This window comes from Dermacentor variabilis, chromosome 9 (assembly GCF_050947875.1).
Source record: "Dermacentor variabilis isolate Ectoservices chromosome 9, ASM5094787v1, whole genome shotgun sequence".
Lineage (NCBI taxonomy): Eukaryota > Metazoa > Arthropoda > Arachnida > Ixodida > Ixodidae > Dermacentor > Dermacentor variabilis.
This window is the reverse complement of record NC_134576.1, coordinates 33,763,346-33,784,070: the sequence shown is the minus strand read 5'-3', so window position 1 is coordinate 33,784,070 and position 20,725 is coordinate 33,763,346. Positions and strand designations below refer to the sequence as shown.

General features: G+C 47.2%; 2 protein-coding genes across 7 annotated transcripts in view; one reads left to right on the top strand and one right to left on the bottom strand.

Annotated features, from left to right (window-relative positions):
- LOC142592594 (RNA-binding protein 5) overlaps nucleotides 1-13,304 on the top strand; it is a 67,880-nt gene extending 54,576 nt beyond the window's left edge. For all 3 annotated transcript variants that reach the window (XM_075704129.1, XM_075704130.1, XM_075704128.1), the window contains 5 exons: nucleotides 713-903; nucleotides 3,058-3,111; nucleotides 4,199-4,305; nucleotides 10,436-10,565; nucleotides 13,078-13,304. In XM_075704129.1, coding sequence (XP_075560244.1) covers nucleotides 713-903; nucleotides 3,058-3,111; nucleotides 4,199-4,305; nucleotides 10,436-10,565; nucleotides 13,078-13,203 — 608 coding nt within the window. In that variant the 3' untranslated portion in view covers nucleotides 13,204-13,304. The remainder of the gene's footprint in view (nucleotides 1-712; nucleotides 904-3,057; nucleotides 3,112-4,198; nucleotides 4,306-10,435; nucleotides 10,566-13,077) is intronic.
- LOC142592595 (uncharacterized) lies at nucleotides 13,284-19,083 on the bottom strand. 4 transcript variants are annotated; one of them, XM_075704132.1, is made up of 4 exons: nucleotides 18,047-19,083; nucleotides 15,476-15,689; nucleotides 15,053-15,148; nucleotides 13,348-13,416 (listed from the first exon to the last, which is right to left on the bottom strand). In XM_075704132.1, exons 1-4 carry the CDS (start codon nucleotides 18,713-18,715, stop codon nucleotides 13,385-13,387), a joined length of 1,011 nt encoding a protein of 336 aa, XP_075560247.1. In that variant the 5' UTR covers nucleotides 18,716-19,083; the 3' UTR covers nucleotides 13,348-13,384. The 4 variants fall into 4 exon arrangements, with proteins under 4 accessions (XP_075560249.1, XP_075560248.1, XP_075560247.1 ...); XM_075704131.1 differs by having other exon boundaries at nucleotides 15,476-15,743; nucleotides 18,047-19,070; XM_075704134.1 differs by lacking the exon at nucleotides 15,053-15,148 and having other exon boundaries at nucleotides 13,284-13,416; nucleotides 15,476-15,743; nucleotides 18,047-19,058.
- Between the last annotated feature and the right edge of the window lie 1,642 nt (nucleotides 19,084-20,725).

Here is a 20,725-nt window from a genome sequence, read left to right as displayed (position 1 = left end):
TAGGAGGACTTGAAAGGCAGCGATTTCAAATTGAAGTTTTAGGCTAAAATGTGCACTGAGACCTTAATTCTTTTGTGTGAATGGCCATATTGGGACCCTCCACACTCGGTTACAAATTTGAACTGAGAACTGTTGGACGACCGTGTCAGGACCCCTTTAAACTGACGTGTGGACAAAAAACTGAGCTGCGTGAATATGTGTGCGAACACAGAACACGCCTTTATGGTACAGTCTGCATGCCTTCCGGTGGCTAATTGGGCCTATCTTCGCAAATGCTTTCCCACTTTTCAAAATTCGCACTGCTCGTGTTGCCATTCCCTCTTTCTGCGTCTCGTTATCGTTTCGATCGGTCCTGCCGACTAACAAGCATTGTACCGACCGAGATTGAGAGCCGTGGAAAGGCTGCATGCATTGTGGTACCAACCACTCCCAATGACTCACTGCATACAGGATATTAGAGATATCTGTTAGCAGATATTCAATTCACGAATTGAATTATTCAAACATAGAATATTATATTTAATTTGGTGATATTTGAGTATTTGCACGCCCCTAACTGTCGCATCAAAACCAGCAAGGGTTTGAAGACAGCTTGCTGCTTATCTGCCTTGCAGCCTTTCATCTTTTGTTTAATTTTTTTTCTTATTTTTGGCACTTCCAACAGTTGAAGCAATGCAAGCATTCATGTTGCAACTTTTGCCCTGTGCTACAGTCGGTGTGACCAGTGCACGCGAGACGCTGGTACCAGAGTACGGGGGCGGCTCGGACTCCGATTCCGAGGCGGAAGGAAATGACGAGAGCCACCTGCTGGACTGGACCAAACTGGCCTGCCTGCTCTGCAAGCGCCAGTTCCCCTCTCGTGAAGTCCTCTCAAAGCACGTCCAGCTCTCGGGACTCCACAAGGTGAGAGAGGGGCGAACCCGTCGCGCTGCTGAGGTCCAGGTCGCGGGTTCCACCTCCTCCGCACCAGCCGCACTTCGATGGAGGCTCTTGCACCGAGATTTAGATGCACGTCAAGGAGCCCCAAGTGGACAACATTTATCCGTAGTCGGCCACTGTAGCATGCCTCCTAATCAGGTCATAGTTTTGGCACATAAGATACTTTTTTTTTTAGAGCGAGAACAGTGTCACCCAACTTTGCCAGTACGTCAGTCTGCTCTTTAGCAAAGGCAAGCAAGCTAGTTTCATGTGTTGTTTCAGAATGCATACTTTATTTATAGCGAAAGCACAAAGAACAAATGAAGGTAGACAGTACAGATCGCAGACATAGACTATACAGTCGCTGACCGTTTATTCGGACCTCACGGGTACTGCGGAAATGTCCGAATAAACAGGTGTTCGAAAAAGCAGATTAAGAAAAAAAAAATGAAATCCTTTATTTCCACGCGCTTATTCGGGCTCGGCAGTAGGCTTGAAGAAATCGTCAATGCGCCGTTGCACGCTGTTCCGTTTACGCGCAGTCAGATAAGCCTGAATCTCGGAGAGGGTCGTACGGTAGTGGCTGAAAGCACAGTCACTGCTTTTACACACTCCGCATGCGACGACAGCGTAGCACATTGTGCGTCATCTTCCGACTCGGAGTCATCGTCCGGCGGTGCAGCAGAAACCTGACGAATGATCTCGCCGTCGTTGAGTTCTGCGCATGTCAGTACTGCAGTGTCAGCACCTGTGAAACTGTCAAATGAGACGGTGTCTGGAATCGCAATGCAACCACTGCACAGGTCTCGGCAGAACATTTTCCCCGTCAGTAGGGAGCACATCGGAAGGCGACAAATCTTAAGCCTCCCGGCACCCGCTTGCCGGCATTCCCCAGCGAAGTCTGCGCGGGCACTGTCGGCGCCATTAAACACTAGACGCGATGTTTCCGTACGCCGCGTTGGATCACCAAAACCTCGACACAGCACACAAAGCAAACACCACCGTGCCGACACCAGTCGCACAAACAAAAAACGTAGCCTGCTCGCAGCGTCGTGCGCGAAGAAACAAATCAGCTGCTGGATTGTCTTGACATGGCTTACTAAGCTGAAACTGGAACTGCTGTAGAGCCACTCTATCGAACCAGGCAGAAACGATGATGATGAGCGGGGATTTCCAGTAGCGCCATTTCGTGGGGCAGCAAGAAGGCTCTGTTCAAAGCAAAAATGGCGTTCAGCAAGTCGAACTATGCGCCGGTCACAGTCGGTGCATGATGCTCTCGATCGAGTTGGCTCAAGGAGTGTCCGAAAAATCAGACGAGAGGTTGCAACATGTCCGAACTTTCGGCAGTTGTTATACATTATGGTCTATGGGGGGAATGGAGGTGCTGCGAAGCTGACCGAATAATCGGGCATGTCCAAATTTTTAGAGTCCGGAAAATCGGTCGGCGACTGTATATGAATGCCACGAAGACATTTTCTTTCGCCCATCACACCGGCTGATGTGCATTGCATATCATTGCGATGATGCAAAGTGCAGATGTAGCATGTGGCCGTGAATATGTTATTTACTGTCTTGTACTAAAAATCAGCACGTCCACCAGTATTAACTTAGGAGGCTAAAACTTGTCGGTTAGCAAAGAAGCTTGTTAAGAATTTGACACCCATGCAGCGAGCAATAGAATGAAAGATGCTACGTGCAACATTAAGAGACAGGAAGACAGCAGTGCAAATTAAAGAGCGAAGAGTGGTAGCCGATCATCTAGTTGACATGAAGTGGAACAATTGGAGCTGGGTAGGCCACATAATGTGTAGAGTTATAGAATGAGTGCCTAGGAAAGGCCAGGATGGCAGAAAATTACGTAGGGTGATAAAATTGGGAAACTTGCAGGCGCAACACAGTGTCAGCTGGTGCAAGAGGACAGTAATTGGAGATTGCAGAGAAAGGCCGCTGTCCCGTAGTGCACATAGTATCGCACTTAGTATAAGCTACAACGTGCAATGGATTTGCCATGCGCGCTCTCGTTGTAGCTCATACTCGGCACGATCCTACAACAGGCCTATGATGAGGTGGGACACATAATGACTCTTTGCTTGTACGCCCTCATTTGATGTGGCTTATGTTTTGCTTCTATTGTTGCAGCAAAACTTGGAAACTCTACGGTTGTCGAAAGGCTCAGGTGGTGCAGAGGGTCAGGTAAGTCTGCTGCATGTCCTTGCGTCTCACTGTTTCATGTTGCCATTTAAATGGGTGTTGACAATGCAATGGCCCCGATGTTTGTCCAGCACCTTTTGCAGTGCTGAAAGAAAGCATGGCCTTTGAGATAGATTTTCAATTACACTGAAGGAGGCATTGCTGGGAGGTGCAGTGAGCGTAAAACTCGCAAAACACAGTGTAGAAAATCTAAATTGATATTTTCTGAACAAGGTATGTTGTTGAAATCATCTTTAGCATTCTTTATACAAGGTATCTGAATGAAGTGCTTGGCTGTTCGCTGCTCAGAATCTGTCGAAACAGCTTCAAGTGGCACTAACTGCACCTTCAACGTTTGACACTTACCGGTACTGCGATTAAGTGAGGGAAGCGCTGAGCAGTGACAGTTGCAAATAAACCCGCAATCATTAGGTTATCAGAGCAAGGTTGACCATACAGATTCAGTGTACGTATTGATCACACTTTCATCTATCTGTGGCAACAGCGTGACAACGGTCAAAATGCATACTTACCAGGGCACAGGCAAGTGTATGTGCAGGCAGCAGTGCTTGGACAAGCTTTGTTGGCCACGTGTGGAATAAGCGAACTTATTTTCTGGGAAATCCAATATTTCAGCCTTCTGGCTGAGGCGATCCTGGTCCACTCAGACGTATTGGTCGATGACTCATTAGATTGACACACCGTCAGTTTTAATGCTTTTCTCCCCTCCAGAGAAAAGTAGGAGCTAAGCTGAAATAAATAACAGTACCTCATTGTTACTTACTGATACAGCTGTTACAATTATGACATGTTGCTAGGAAGTAGGTGAAATATTCCAGATTATAATGAAAAAAGAAAGTTCTCAATGCATGGTGGTAAATATCTGCAGCAGATGAATCGCCAGCACTTAGTGGCTAAAGCAATGGCAAGCTGACAGACAATAAGCGTAGAACTGCACTGGACGAGCGCTGACCGACAAGAACTGTGATACTGTGCTCCTGGCCTGTCGTCTTTAGCGCTGATTACTATTTGCAGTAAATTGCAAAACACTGCATAAAATGCAGTCATGTCCACTGCCATGTTTCTGCAGGCATACAGGGACAGAGCCCGGGAGCGGCGGTTGAAGTACGGCCAGCCAGAACCACCGGCAGCTGGCACCATGCGAGAGAAGACGGCCAGGCCAACGCCAGCCGTCCAGTGAGTCAACAACGGTTTCGTTCGAGCTAGTTGCTTCGTGATTACTGTTGATTTACTGATGGCAAAGAACAGGTCAGCCATGTCTAGTTTTCTTTTTTTTTTTAAGCAACAGTCTTCTTTTTTTTTTTTTCCTTGCTCACACTCTGTGGTTTGTATGTTGTTTCTGGCCGTCTGTGTGATCTTGAGGGTGGCCTTGACATGTGTCCTGGAGCAAAGAGTATCAATAAATAAAAATGTTCGATGGTTGGTCTGGAACCCAGCCCCTCCAGCACAGCAGCCCAATGCTCTAACCATTAGCCCATAGATGCGTGCCTAAAAAGGTGGAATAAACACACTTATGATTTTCCCTCGTGCCAGCCAAAGGATTTCAAAGCCAGCTGCGGCTGGCTTCAGAAATTCATGAAGCGCTTTGGCTTCAGCCTCCGACGTCGCAGTTCGATCACCCAGAAGCTGCCAAGCGATTTCGAAAGAAAGCTCATAGCTTTTCAGCGCTACATGCTGCGAAAGAGGGAATCGGCAGGCTACAACCTTGGGCAAATCGGCAACGCTGACTAGACGGCTGTGTATTTTGATATGCCAGTGGCATACACTGTGAATGAAAAGGGTGCCAAGGAAGGGAAGATGCGCTCTGTGGGCTACAAGAAGCAGCACGCAACTGTGAGGCTGTGCTGCACAGCTGATGGACATAAACTCCCTCCTTATATGATATTTAAGAGGAAGACACTGCCTGCTCGAGAAACTTTCCCAAGAAATGTCATTGTGCGGGCAAATGAGAATGGGTGGTTGACGGGTGCGATGGTGGAAGAGGGTTAAGATTGTGTGGCGATGGCATCCGGAAGCCCTTTTGACAAAGAAGTTGCTCCTTGTCGTCGACTCTTACCGTGGGCACTTGACCGACAACGTGAAGGCTGCGCTCGCCCAAGCAAACACGGACCTCGCTGTCATACCGGGTGCCATGACGGGCCAGTTGCAGCCACTTGATGTCTGCATCAACAAACCTTTCAAGAATTGTCTGTGGAAATATTACATGGACTGGTTGACGGACGAAGAGCACGTGCTAACGGCAACAGGCCGCATCAAATGTGCATCGCTATCGCAGCTGGTGGGCTGGGTAGCTGCAGCGTGGGACAACATCCCAGCTACTTTGATTGTGTGCGCCTCTAAAAAGTGCAGCATATCTAATGCGCTTGACAGTACCGAAGATAGTGCACTGTTTGAAGGTGACAGTGACAAGGAACACAGTGACGAGTCTAGCAGCGATGACGACGTTGAATGAGCTCTGTACGTTCACATTCAATAAATGCTGTTTGCATTTTGTGAACACTGTCCTCGCTTGTTTTGTTCGTCCTACATTCGAGGTAATATATATATATTTTTTGTTGGCTTCGGACTTTAGGGGGTCGGCTTAGAATCGGGGTCGGCCTAGATTTAAGTAAATACGGTAATCAGTCAGTAAAAACTGTATGAATGCAGATTGTTATGAAAATATTTTAAATTTTAAGTCAGGAGACTATTCTATGCATTCTGTAGTGTTCATATATCCACACACCCCTAATGTGTGCTAGTTCCAGTTACAGGAGTACTACAGTTGAACCTTCCAATAATGAAATCGGCAGGAAACGCGAAAAAATTTGCCTTTGTGGGATTTTTGTTGTTGCGAAAAGAGACAGCACAGATAGGTAATGCATCGCAGAACAAAACATTATTGTCAAAATTCCGTTAGCCAACTTGGGAAAGCTTTGCTCGAAGATATACTAGAACCGCATTGCCGATAGTACAAAGCACTCCACGTGCGTCGATCAGCAGAGGCAGTACTGCCGTGGAGCCGTATTCTCGGTCAATTGCTTTCGGAGACACGATCACTCTTGCGAGATTTTGCGTAACTCGGCACCAGACACAGAGCAGCAGCGCTCCACGCATGCAGCGGCATTTCTCCAGTGCACGCTGTCGCCTGTAGGCGCCGACGCGTCCGGTGCCGAGCGCCGAAGTGATCGTATCTTGTGTACCTGAAGGCAGTCAATCGAGATTATGGCCCTTTAGTGCAAATCTATGTGCAGTGCCAAATCCACACGCGATGCCTGTCGGGTGGCACCCAAACCAGTGTTCTTAAAGCAAGGAATGCATATTCCCGTTCAGTCGCTCAATCGCGACCAGAAGTGTGACACTCCACGCTGCAACTGCCATCTCAAGCGCCATGAACAATTCCATGTTGGAGGGCAGTGGATTTCCTTGTTTTTTATGCATGTTTCTCGCCAAGGCACAAACTACACAATGCACTGCTGCGATCAACGATTATTGTTCGAAACGTGCGTTCAGTTTGTATTCAGTTTCGCCTCACGTGATTGGACTAAACTGTGCCGAGTCATCGGCCATGGGGAACGCAAACTGAATGTGCATTTCGAACAACGATCTTTGATCTCGCCTAGTAGGTATGCAAAAACCATCGTCTTATGCCGGTAGCAACATGCATGCTGCTTCAAACTAGCAATCAGCAAACAAGATGGTGGCCATGACGTGTTTTCAATGTACATGCTCACTTCCGGCGCTTGGTTGTTTTTGTAAAGAAAAATGGCGGCATCCACGCAAGTGTTATGTGGTGGTATTTTATGCAATTTTAGTGCAAAATTGTATTTGAGCGCATTTTCGAGCCTGCTAGCCCCACTTGAGTAGGTAATATGCGGGGTTATGTTATAGCAAATTACGTTGATGCAGGAATTGTAGTGCAGCGACATTTCGTTGCCGAGAGATACGAAATGCGTTGAATTCTATGGCCGTTAGCCGGGGATACGAAAATATTTTGTTCTTGCGAGATTTCGTTATCGCGGGTTTCGAGTGTACCATGACAGTTTTCTGTCCCACTTTTTTTTTTGCTTTCGTAGGTAGTCGTCAACTCCATAATTAGGTAGGAAGCCTCAATTTCTCTAGAGCGCCACAAATAATTACCATATTTATTCGAATCTACGCCAATAGTTTTTTTCAAACAATTATACCAAATTCTAGGGTCAGCTTAGATTCGAGGATTTTAAAAAATGTGCCAGCTTGTAATTGAAAATGATACCGTAAATACGGTGCATAGCTAGCACCATCTAGAAAAGTCAGTATCGCAGCCGCTACTAGCCGTGCCAGTAGCCAACCGAAGTACACGAGCGACATCGCCATTTTGACCTGTGTCATATTGGTATGGTACTTAAGTATCGGCATGCAGCATGGCATTATCGTAATAGCATCAAACACGCGATGCCACAAACGAAAAGTTGTGCCAGCCGCAGAGACATTCTCAAATGTTCAAGCCGAGTGGCACTTCAGCATCGATGAGGAAAACGTCCATCGTTGAAGAGGGCAACAGGAGACGCCTTTTGTGTGTGCCACAGTGAGGAGATGATAGCACTGAGGAAGATAAGCGCGCGATAACAGAGGATCTGTTCACTGAAATTGCACCGTGTTTCGATGCGTACGAGCCATGCCACACTGTCTGCGCAAGCATGGGCGCACAGATGGGAGCTTGCGCTCATCCACAAGCGTAACGAGGCTGGCAGCGATGATAATTTATTGTGGTTGTAACAATTTCTTTCTGCGGCTGTGCAATACGAGGGGCGTTCATAAAGTTTGTGCTATCGGTACCATAACTTGAGCATGTGTGCACGATAGGCATCGAAATGAGCGTATGTCTCTCTAGTTTAGCAGAATATCAAAATTGTACTCTGTGTACCGTGGGACACTACGAGGGCATCAAAACAAGATCGGCAGTGTCCAACTGGAGAATTGGTTGAAGCAGGGGCAGTGGTCTGCTTTCTGCGTTTCAAGGGATGAAAGTACAGAAAGATTCATGCTGAGCTGCTGATATGGTTTCCTACTGTCCGACTTTTGAGTAAATGCCAAATGTCCCAACTGTTGCTTGTTTTTCTACTGGGTAACAATAACAATTCCTTTCTATAATACCTGACAGCTCATTTGCACATTCTTTTTTCGTGTGTGTGTTCATGTGCATTGTCATAAACAGAAGGCGATTTTCTTTTTGTCTTGCTCTAGCTGTGTTGTAGGTCCTAAGCGCTCACAGTACCTCTATCTGTATTGGTAGCTGTGTACATCAGGGAAATATACTGCACCTTTCTTGTAAATTGCTAATCGGTAGGATAAAAAAAAAATTTCAACTGTGTTGCACGTTTGGACTGGGTCAGTCGCTGGCAGTCACCCCCCCTCCCCTGTCCCAACTTTGTCCACTTGAGAGTTGACCACCCTAGCTGGTGGCAATGTATAGTGACTGTGTACAGTGATGGTCATTGTACATGACCACTAGCTTGGCATGGATCTGTGGATTTGTGCCCTTTGAAATGCAGGAAGCAGACGTCTTCATCAAATATGGTAGTACATTCAGTGAAGTGGTCATCTGTAGCAGTACAGGCCACATTGGAAGTGAAATGAAGACATGTTGAACCATGTGTGCTGCTTTTTGTTGGCCCCCCCAGCACTCGATGAAACCAACAAAAACAACTGCCGTCATCAAATGGGGGCATGGTGTCTCAAGGGGATAGAGGAACCTCTGTCCTCCTTTTTGGCGTTTGAGATACAAACGTAAACATGATGAAAAGCTCACAAAGATAGCCGTTTTTGATACTGGAACAGGAAAAAAGAAACCACGCACCATGCACACGCGTGCACACACACACATACACACACAAAAAAACATTACACCTCTCCGAAAGTGACGGCCTAGAATGCGTGGCTTTTCGGCATGAACTGCTTTTCGGGAGAGCAAGAAAATCTTAGAAGTAGCATGCTCAGACTTAACGTCATAGCGACAGCTACCAGATAAATGTTTGTAAGAGTTAGGGTCGGGCATGTCAAAACGGGTGGGGGGGAGGGCTGGCCCATGCCGTCGTCCGACTCATCCATGCTAAGGATGTTGTTGAAGGGAGGAACTTGTTCTCATTGAGAACGAGAAGTAGGGATTTATTTACAACATCCACATGAAGAGTGGAGAACTTTACGTCTCATCAGTCTAGCATAACTGAAACGAAGCACAACGAGGAGCCGAAAACATCTGCTCCCCGGGCCAGGGAAAACTGCCGTCCATCCTTTGTCAAATTGGAGCGTCCAAAGTCATCGAAGGACCCACCTTTGATGGCGAGGGTTCACACACCCACTGCCGCACTTTTGTTTCACTGAACGCACTGAAAAGAGGGGGGCTTCATAGACAGTGGTTGTCACGCTTGACTCAAGCTGGCACGTCTTGGTTTCTGAGCTGACTCTACAGTTAGCTGCCGTGTCTGCCAGAGTCCATGGGGGAATGTGGTAGAACACCCTTTCCAGGAGTTTTCTTGCTCCAATTGGTCCGGGAAAGTGACAGCGAACCAGCTAACAATACTCGGTCTTCCAAATGTGTCTCGCCTTGCGACGCCTGTAGTCTTTCCAAGGGAGACGCATTGTTGGCTTCATAAAGCGATTTGTCGCAGCAGGCTACAAGATCACTACCCGTACTGGCCGATCGTAACAGTGTGTCATATGCTTAGGTACTGTTTAAAGTTGCTAAAATAAAACTGTACAATTACCGGCCGTAGGGCTTTGCCAAGATTGCTTAGTCACACATACTATTCATTGCGAACAAATTGAAATTTCATTGCAGTTGGCCTTATAAGATCAGATGTCCACCTCCAGCTTGGACCACTGGAAATGAGGAAGGAACATCTAAAACATGAGTCACAACAAACTTATTCGCTGTGCCACTCGCAGTCCCTGCTGCTGCAAAATACTGGCCCTTGTTGGCATTGATCAGTCCTCGATGTTGTTGCTGTCACGGCTATTAACTCCGGTGGTGCTAAACTGGAGCACTTTGTGAATGCCTTGTAAACCACTTTAACTTTATATTGTGAAACTAGCTATGAACCTCACACATCAGTTTCCTTAAATTTTCAGGTTTTTGTATGTTTCTAGGTTTGTATAAAAATATTGAACATGTAAAGTAAAAAGCTCCTCTCAAAGGTCACTAGAATTTAAGCTTGTTTTAAATGCATATTTCACACAAATCAGTTCAGCAGTTCTCTAGGGAGAACAGCGAGTTGTCGGTTCGGGTGTTGCATGTCTGCAGATCTGTTTGTTTGTTTGCTTATTTGTCTTATGTGCTTGACCATAGGAGCTATGAGGAGCCCACCAAGCAAGGCATTGGCGAGGACAACATAGGCAACAAAATGCTTAAGGCCATGGGCTGGTCTGAGGGACAGGGCCTGGGGAAGACCAACGCTGGCACAACGAACATTGTTGAGGTACGCCTCAACGGCCATTCGTGCCACTATGTTACTTCCACTGCTGTTTATGGCTTGTTTATGTCTCCCTGGAGGCATTGCGGATTATGAAACCTCCAGCTTGTTTCCTGATATTGGCGGGCATGAAACTTGCCTAAAGTCTTGCCTGCTGCTTAGTAACTTGCACATCCGGTTATTTAAAAATTTTCGGGTGTGTCGAGTTCTTGATCTGCAGCAGACTTTAGACTTTGTCTGGAGTTCAGTTGAATGGGTGTGCACTGAATCTATAGGAAACTGAACATAGATTACTTAATCCCTTTGTTTATCAGATGCCCTTTTTCATCATTAGGAGACAGAGAAGACAAAACGCTGCCTTAAGTTCTTTTTCTTATCTGCACGATACGAGCAGCATTGCATCATGGGGATGCAAAATATGCTTTTGTGTTAGATTTGGGAGCACAATTATTTGTACTTGCAAACCTATAAAATCTGTGCATTTGATTCAGGGGCATGGTAGAATCTGCCAAACACTGCCATATGTAGCTGTGGCAAGTTCAAATGTTTGTGTGCCTCTTCTTCTAAGTCAGCCCGGTGTATAATTTGATTAGTTTTGTCAGTCCCATCGAGGCTGGGATAACGCAAGTCGATTGTATGAAGAACAGTATACTGATGTTGCTGTACAGATGTTAAAGATGTAGTGATGCGAAATTTTAAACTTGACTTCCTGTTAATTTGCATTTTAATGAGTGTCTGTCTCTAAACCCTAGAAAAATTACGGCGAATGTCAGAGCACCCTGAGTAAATTACAGTAACTCTTATTTCTACAAACATTGGCATTAAAGGGACCCTGAAACGATTTTGACAATTTTCTACAAACATGCTAAGTCGTTAGAGTAGGTCCTTCTGATCATTAATTGACATATCTAAGTGCTCCGCGTAAAGTGTGTAATTTATTATAAGGCTTTAAAAATGCACATCGCTGTCGATCGCAGCACACTTCTCGGCGGAATTTTAAGCCGCCCCTACCCATATGACGGAAATCACCCATATGACGTCAGTGGGGCGAGCTATCCGATTGGCTGACCAGGGCGCGTGATCGATAATTTTTCCAACATTATTGTAAACAAATTATGTTCGTAATAGTTGGAATGTCAGTTAATTTGTTTTTATAAAAAGAAGGTAACATAAAGAGAATGCACAAGAACAATATTTCAGTACACTTAAGCACTTCCGGCACACAGCAAGTGTTGTCTGCTTGTGTTACAACGTGCTCCGTCTTTGACGAGAGCTCTGCAGTCAGTGTCGGTCTGTATTTTCGCGAGCGCTATGATTCGACTTTGTTGCGTTGGGGACTGCAAACGTAGCGACTGCCAATATGTCAAGCTGTGACATCGTGTCCCTCTGCAAGCCAGTAGATGAGCGGACTGACTGCAGCGCATCGGACTGCCGCTATCCAATCGGCACCAGGATTTGCACGACTGCGGCCGTCACTTTACACCGGAAGATTACGAACGCAATAGCGTTTCGCGAGTCCGGTATTAGGGTAAACACAAGCGCAAGGGGACAGGGCCTGGCTGTGTCCCCTTGCGTGTCGTTTCAAGGGATGAACAGAAGCGCAAATGCGAATGGTCTGCACGGTGCAGCCACCTGGTGGCATAGAGCTCAACCAGACACAGTAGCAGTAACAAAATGTATGCTTTGCTGCTGGTGTAACTTTTTTGCAGGAGTGTAATCGTTAACAGATTGTTTTCGTAAATATTTAAAATATGTTACACTTGGTTAGAGCAACATTAGCTCTTTCTTTGGCTGGTTAAGCTCTGCACCAACGGGTGATCGGACCGTGGAGACTGATCAGGCAGCTCACGTACGTCTATGCTAAATTTCCTTCATCAGCTTGAGTTTATGCCTCCACCGTTCCATCGAAAAGTTCAGCTAGTGTGTGGTTACCGGAATACCAGACACGTTCGGCGCTGCGACAGAATGCTCGCAATGGATGCTGCTTCGATAGCTCTCGCTTGGGGTCGACGGCCAAGCGGCTAGCGGAGAGGTGTCGCGCAGGCGGGTTATAAAACAACCGTAAGTGGACCATGTGATGTCGCATCGTGACGCAGAACCAGTTAAGGCTGAGCTTAGCCCCGATCGCTCGGCGAACGAGTTGAGGAGGAAAAGCATGGCTAGGGCATGACTAGGCTTGTAGCTCCATTAATACGTAACGCTTCACTTAAGTTGTGGTGTGAATGTTCTACTTAAGCTGTACCCTACACATCTACAAAATTTGTCCGAACCGTTTCAGGGGTCCTTTAAACCCTACAAATAAGTCTAACCATCGAATGTGACCAGTTGCAGCAAGATGGCGAGGTCAGCCCATTGATAGAAGTTCACCAAATAAACACGACCTATGAAAAGACAGGACATACACTTTTCGGTCTCTCTCTTCCGTGTTTCTTGCTTTTAATTTCTTTGCGTGCAGCCAGCCATGTTGTGCACTGTGTGGCATGCGTATGTTTCAAATGCTGATTATGCTGGTTTGCAGGTTCAGCGGAGGGTTGCCAGTGCTGGACTAGGCGTCAGAGGCGCCACGTATGGAGCGACGGCCGTCAACACTTACAAGGAATCAGTGAAGAAAGCCATGGCTGCACGATATAACGAGCTGAGTTAGCCTGTTGTGTGCAAGGCTTATTTATGTAAGATACGTGTATGTAGAAACTGGGTCCACACATTGGGCCCTCGGTGCCAATAAAAGCATGGGGTCCAAACCTTCTTGTCTGTCTCTTCCTGGCGCCTCGTTTAGTGGGGCACAATTGCCCGTTGCAGCGAAGGAAACGGTGCAGAGGCAAAGGTCACTCGTGACTGTGCTGCTGAAAATAATCCCCTGATCGGGGAACGTGAAACATAAGCATCTTAGTTACTAAAGCACTTACACTAAGATAAGAAAAATATAAATATTCAGAATCAGAATAATTTTTCACACCGATATTGTTACAAATGCATACAGGAGGAGAGCACATGGCTGCGTGGGGACGTCCTATACATGAGGGTAATATATTACAGCAGAAGCAACATTCGAAAACCATAAAAGCAGAAGCACCAGCTTCTATGTGCGTTTGCAAAATAAGCTGCAAAAGCATGTACGTAGTACAATCATTAACAGTTTATAACAAATGGAATGACAATAAACTAAAATGTCGTTCTAAGGGGATATATACAGAAATGGTGGATATAACAAAGTAAATTAAATTCCCCGTAAAATCCCTGTAAAGATATGGATAAAACCTCGTTCTAACGCAGTGAAATTGTCCTGCCAATGGAATTTTGTCTCCAAAACAAACAAGAAAATACCTGACTAGCACACAGAGTATATCACTTTCTGCAGAGTTCGACACTCGTTCGTCACGGCAGCCCAAAACTCTCGCGTCCCCATTTCGAATACGCCATCGAACACTTTCTCACCGCTGCACACAAGCAGCAGCTCACTATTGCACTTCTCCACTGAGCTCTCTCTCTTGCGAGTGTCTGGCTTATACTTATTCACATATACTACGCGTTGCCTCCGAGATCTCTCCGGCACAATCTCGGGGGTCATGCCCAGACCTTCCCTGCACCTGCCTGCGCGAGCTTTGCTACACGCGGTGAAAAATATTTGTGCATTCGGTTCTCTCCCTGGGGCACGCCGCACGGGCTGGCAGCTGGGCATGGCCTCTGAGATCGCATTGGCACCCAGTGCAACCACTGAGGCCACGAGCTGGCCAAACCAAGCTGGTGCGGCGAAGTTCCCTTGCCTCTCGATCATGCAGCGGAGCACTGTGTTCTGTGCTACCTGCTGCTCGACCGTGACGAGTCAACGCATTGGCTGAACCAAGCGGAAAGCAGAAGCGAAAGACCATCACAGCGGAACAGAAGGAAGCTATCTAAAGTCTGTCGCATCAGGTGCTAAGAGGTCGCGTGTTCCGCACGCCAAAGATTCCTTTGTTTTATTTGAATTTCATCGCATGCATGACCATGTAGAAGTTCTGCAGGTCACAAGGCCATATACTTATATACATGTTTACAATTGTGCACCCCATTGGGCATATATTGCAGTAAATGGTAATGATGGCTACAAAGAAGAAACGGATATAACAAAGTAATTTCGGCTCCTCCAACTTTGTTATAACGAGGTTTGAGTATAGTTGCAAAAAAAATTTTAAGATTCAATATGGAAACAATGCAGTTAGAAGCTTTGAGAAAAGTTAACATGCATCTGTTAAAAAACGGAACAAGCTCTTTCCTAAATAGGCATAAAGATGAAGGCCGATTCTGAGTGTTACATTATTGAGTCGTAAATTAGAGTTTTATATTTTCGCTTTGTTCCTCCACATTTTTGCAAATACAAAACTGCCGCAACTGGCAAGTTACGCCAGTTCAGTACCTGCTCCGAAATAAGAAATCGGGAAATGCTATCGAACTCTAGTGGATTATTTGGCGCCGTGACGCGTGTGCAGGAGCCCCTGGCTCCCTAGTAGGTTTACCTCCTCCAGGGCAATAAAGAGTTGTCTGCAGGCACAGTATCCGCACAGGGGCATGATGCTGCCCAGTGCAATGTCGCCAATTCCCGACCGCAGCAGCTGCGTGTGGGATGCGCAGCATAAAAAAAGTCGGAATGTGTCGAGACATTGGTGAACATTGCAAGGACATGAGAAAGTGGCATACACATCCATTGCGAAATTAGGGTAGTAAACACTGGGAGGCGAGCTCAGTGATAAGAATCGTAAATGCCACAAACTGATGCACTCACCCGTAAACATATGCAGTCATCAGAGAACAGTGCTCATGTGGGTGAATAAATACAAATGTAAGCACTGCGAATGGCTAAATGAACAGTTCTCATAGAGTATGACTAGACATTGGAAAGCTCTCTGTGAAATCAACATAGATCAGTTTGGCATACTAACCTGAACTGACAGTCTTTGTGGTGGTTTGAATCTGTACATGTCGTTGCACCGGTCGCAAAGACACTTGAACATATTTAGAGTGCCTCCCACAGTCGCTCTGTGTACCTGCATCTGTGCTGCACGAGGCAGTTGCGGTCAAGAAGTCATTTGTGCCACTTGAACAACATGGATCAGCTTCCACAGCTGTTTCTGCTCCCAGTGGGGAATGCTCCTCCTGCATGTCAAGCTCTTCATTCCCATCACTTTCTCTCAAGAGAGCATCAATGATCTGTGAAGTTGACAAGAAGGAAGGAGGGGAGGGTTAGAAGAGGTCAAAGAAAAGCGTCTGACACAGTAATGCATAAAACAAGGACCTGCAATTCTATGCTTTAGCTGAGAAGTCATGTGCTCCATCAACAAACAAGAATAAATGTGCTAGTTCTTGAATAAATACACCATAAATTATTGTTCATTATGTATTTTGTATGCATTGCAATTTGTGACACAATGTAGTATACGGGAAGACAGAAATGCTAGTCTAAGTGCAAGAGTTTAGTACCCCTGTCACACACATGCACTTTACATCACAATCGAGCCCGATTTGGATTGGACCACCATCCTGATCTCGTGTTGCTACCCAGACAATTTAAATTGCGATTTCACTTGATCCGGATAAAGTAGATCGCGATCCAGGCATTGTGATCGTAGGGTGTCGTTTGCATCAGCATGCATAGTGGGCTCAACCAAGTCAATCCAGATTGCTGGACCATGCAGCAGCAACCATTCTTGATTGCGATTGAAAGTGCCTGTGTGGCGGCAACAGGCCAGGCATAGTTTATGTGAGCGTACTCATGAGCAATGGCATGTTTATATTGTGCAATTATTTGTTCATACATCCGCATACTCACGCCAGTCGCTCACATCCACACAGTCACTCATTCATATACAGGGTGTCCCAGCTAACTTTAGCCAGTTTAAAAATATGCAAATGCCACGTAGCTGGACAGAACAAAGCTAATGTTTTTTGCCGTCGCTTGGGGATACTCAAACTGTTTTTTTCCATTCTGTGTAATTATATAATTAATGTTAATTCATTGACTCAATGTATTTAATTAGATGAAAAGTCAATGAGGAAATTGTAGAGAGAGAGAGATAAATGGGATGGGAAAGGCAAGGAGGTTAACCAGATAAGATTCTGGTTTTCTACCCTGCACTGGGGGAAATGAAGGTGGAAAGAACAGCAGAGAGAAAAAGCATGAACGAAAAAAAAAAGGGGGAAGATCGTGAACGTCTATGAGAATTAGTTTCCAATAGGCCACTCAACGTACAAATTTCAAGAAAGAAAAAATTGTAGAGTGACATCAAAAACTCCTGACACAGCTTTATGTTCCTTCATACGTGCTACATAAAAGTGTTTTTCTGAGCGTCAAAGGCTGCGTACACACGCAATGTGCTTGAGCGATGAGTTGCGCGACACTTTTGCTTGTGTTTGCGGGCTGCTTTCATGCTTGGAAAAACACTTTTATGTAGCACGTGTTGAGGAACATAAAGCTATATCGAGATTTTTTCATGTCGCTCTACAATTTTCTCATTGACACTTATTATTTAATTATAATATTTGAGAAGTTGATTAATTATTTGAGACTAATTGTCTAATTAGGTGGACTTTTAAAAAATTTGAGCATCTCCAAGTGATGGCAAACAACATTACCTTTGTTGGTCCAGCTTCGTGGCATTTGCATATTTCTAAGCTCTCGCCAAAATTAGTTGGCACACTCTGTATATATATAATGACACTCGCGGCCACTCCACTCGTGATGAAGGAAAACCGGCGATGCTGTGTATGCGGGCCCCTTAATGGCGAACTGCACCTCCGCCGCGGAACGCCCCGGCATTGCACTACCTTCGGGATCGGCGCACGTTTGGGGAGTGCTTAACGCCTGTTTCACCTCCGCCGCGGGTCGGCCCGGTATTGCACTATCTTCGGGATGGGCCCACGTATGGGGAGATTTGTTTCTACACACGGACACGATCCTGGGGGAACTAGCCCTTAACAGCTTCGCTGTAAAATTGGTTACGTCTGTTTTTCTTAATTAATGACAACGACGAACGCTGGGGCAGTGGCACGAGCGCGTTCACGCGGTAGCGCCGAGGGGGCGCCAACGAGCCAGCTGTGGAAGAAGACAATGCTGATGATGATAGTTTTGCGTCTAGACATGGACACGATCCTGGGGGAACCAGCGCTTCACAGCTTCGCTGTAAAAGTTCGGCAGCATGTTGCACTCCTGTAACACGTGTAGGAGAAAGCCTACTTGGTAATGCGTTAAGTTATGTGATCGGAGGGGTCAGACTTCTTGCAAGACATAACGAGCCGCAGTGTAAGGTACACGCGTGGCGCTTTAGGTCGACCTCCTGAACGACACATGCGAGCTCTTAATGCACTACCTAAATTAAGGTGCAGCATGCTGTAGCCAGTAAGTGTTATGGGCACGTTGATCACCGGTCCTGCAATTGCCATTTGGTTGGAAGTGTAGAGAATACGTCGTATCTGTATGAACGAAATCCGCCGTGAGACCATATGCGCTCGCTCACCAAGTTGCTATGGGGCAGGTGAGGCGGCTTTGGAGGACAGACGCATCGGTTGGTCGTGCAGTGGTTTGGCATCTTCCCCTGTCGAAGTGAGCCGATGCACGTGCGACCCACGTTAAACTCCGCCACATTTCTCGTTGGGAACTGCCGCCGGAGAAGCTCACACGACGCTGCCTTCACTTGGGTCAAATCGTTCGCAAACGACAATCCACCGCAAACTTCGCACACACTTCCAAACGGATTCTCCACGAAAGCCTTCAGAAATCGATTCGTCGCCGCCGCGCCCGACTGACGACGCCGAGCCTCCGCTTCCATTCTACGAGCATCGGTCTCTTCTTTCAGCCGTTGCCTGCGAGCTTCGGCCCCCTCTCTACGTTGCCGTCTCGCATCGTCGCGTTGCTGCTTTCGTAGTTCGGCTTCTTCGGCTCGTTTTCGACGCTTAGCTGCGGCTTCGCGCGCTCGTATAGCGGGGTCAGATTCGCGCCAACGACGTTTCTCTTCGACTTTACGTCGCATCCTCTCAGCAGGGGAGAGCAGCACTCGCGGTCGAACGCCTTGCTCCCGCCGCTTCACACGTCGCGCCTCGTTTCTCGCTTGGCGAGCATCCGAGGCCGTAGCGTACTTCCGAGGCCTACCGCGCAATCCGCTAGGCCCCGGGCGAGCGTCCTCCATCGCAGTCTCTAGCTTCGCAGTCGAATGTTGCCACAACCACCGCCGCGTGACGTCAGCGACGCAACACCTGTTTTGGTGCCTGCGCGTGCCGCCGTTCCCCTCTCCACCGGACCATCACTCGCACAAGGTCACGTGTTTTCTCTCTCTCTTTTTTGTACCACTTGACTAGACGCCGCGTTTTTCCCAAGGCCACCGCGCAACGCGCCATTCGCCGTAAAAAAGATTGCACTTTACCCGTTTATTGCGGCGTTTTTCTAAAGCGCTGCAGCGCTTGGCTTGCAGGATGCATCGGTGCGCGAATACGATGGGCACAGCGTCTGGCAGCAGCCTCAGTTTTTTCACAGGTAATCCCGAACTCTGTGAGCAGGCGCAAAAAAAAGAAAAGAAAAAAAGCGGGACGGATGATGAAGCTCCGCTTTTAAGAATGGAACGCGATAGCATTCAAACACCGCTGACTGCTTTTCATACTTCCCGGCAACTGCAGCTTATGTAACCCTAACGTTTACCGGGAAACGCTGGCGGCGAACGCTATGCATGAAGGCAAGCTTTCTGGTAGAAACGCTGCCTCTTGAGTGGGTCGATCTCCTATTATTGCTTCGCACGTTTAATATTTCAGTCTGAGAAGAGCTAAAATAAAAGATATTGACACGTGTACTTAGCTTTATCGGGCGACCACGTTTGGCCGCCTGAAAAATGTTATCGCACAGCGCAGGACGCGCCTGCATGTAAAAGAAGTTTCTCGAATGTTATCGATGGTTCCGTCCACTGTCTTTCACCGCAACTTGTGTTATCTGATTTCATCGCGTGACGCGAATGGTATAGAACTTTGTGGAAGGCACGCGGGTCCCAACGATTAGTCTGGAACATTCGGTGACTACTGTATAAAAGCCGACGCGCTCAACCCGCTGATCAGATTTTCGACGTTCGACGACCCTGTTCGCCGCTATCGTTGTGCTATAAGTGTAGCCTGTTTTTATGGGCACAGGTTCGCCCAATAAAAGTTAGCTTTGTCTTTCACAGCATTGCTATACTGTGTTCGAGAACGTCACCACCACGTGACATCTAGTGGAGGTGCTTGTGCGTTCATGTACCGAACGAACCCGCAAAGCCGCGATCCAAGCCCGAAGCCCGAGGACAAAAATTGGAGGACGCTTAAGCTTCGCCTTCAAGAGTGGAACGCGACAGCGTTCCCGTCGACCCGCCAAGGGGTGTAAGACAATGGGCTACGGCGCAGCGACTACGCGCCCCGCATCGGACGCGGTGAGCGTCGAGCAACGCAGGGTTCGGCGCGACAACGAAATGTGCGCCTGAGCAAGCGACGCACGCCTGAGCCTTAGAAACAGCTTGTTTCTAAGGCAACACCGCGTTCACTAGAGGCGCTTTTGTACCGCTTTGAAGCATCGAACTCGTGGCTCAGTGGGGCCCAGCGCCCTCGCAACGGACGAGCCGCCTGCGAAAACGACTCCCGTGCGGCGTCTTTCCCATCGGCTTCGGCCGAACACTTCGACGGAGCGCAAGACGGCGGAAACGCCGCCTTTGCCTCCCTGAGGACTGCACCGTGACAAGACACCCAGGAAAAAAAGCGCAGTAGTGAGGTGAGCGTCATGCCCCCGGGTTCTCACCGCCTCGCAATGATGTCTATGGATAGGTCATTTCGTGTGGCCACTTTAAACGTACGTGGGCTTGTCTCAAGGAGGAAGCAAAGTCAACTCTATCGACTAGTTAGCGAACATGACCTGGACATTCTAGCAGTACAGGAGACGAAAGTTGAGGGCGACGACGAAGCCAGGGGCATGGTGCGTCAATTCTTAGCTCGATACTGTGTTATAGTGAACCATGCTGTGGGAACTTCGTCTCGGTGCGCTTTGTTCATCCGACATAGTCTTGGAGCAAAAGTAGAAGCTGTGACGTCATGCCCGTCAGGTCGGCTTATTGTCTGCGATTTTTTATTATCGTCATTGGAATGGCGTGTTATTTGTTTGTACGCGCCGACTGTCGCTGAGGAAAGAC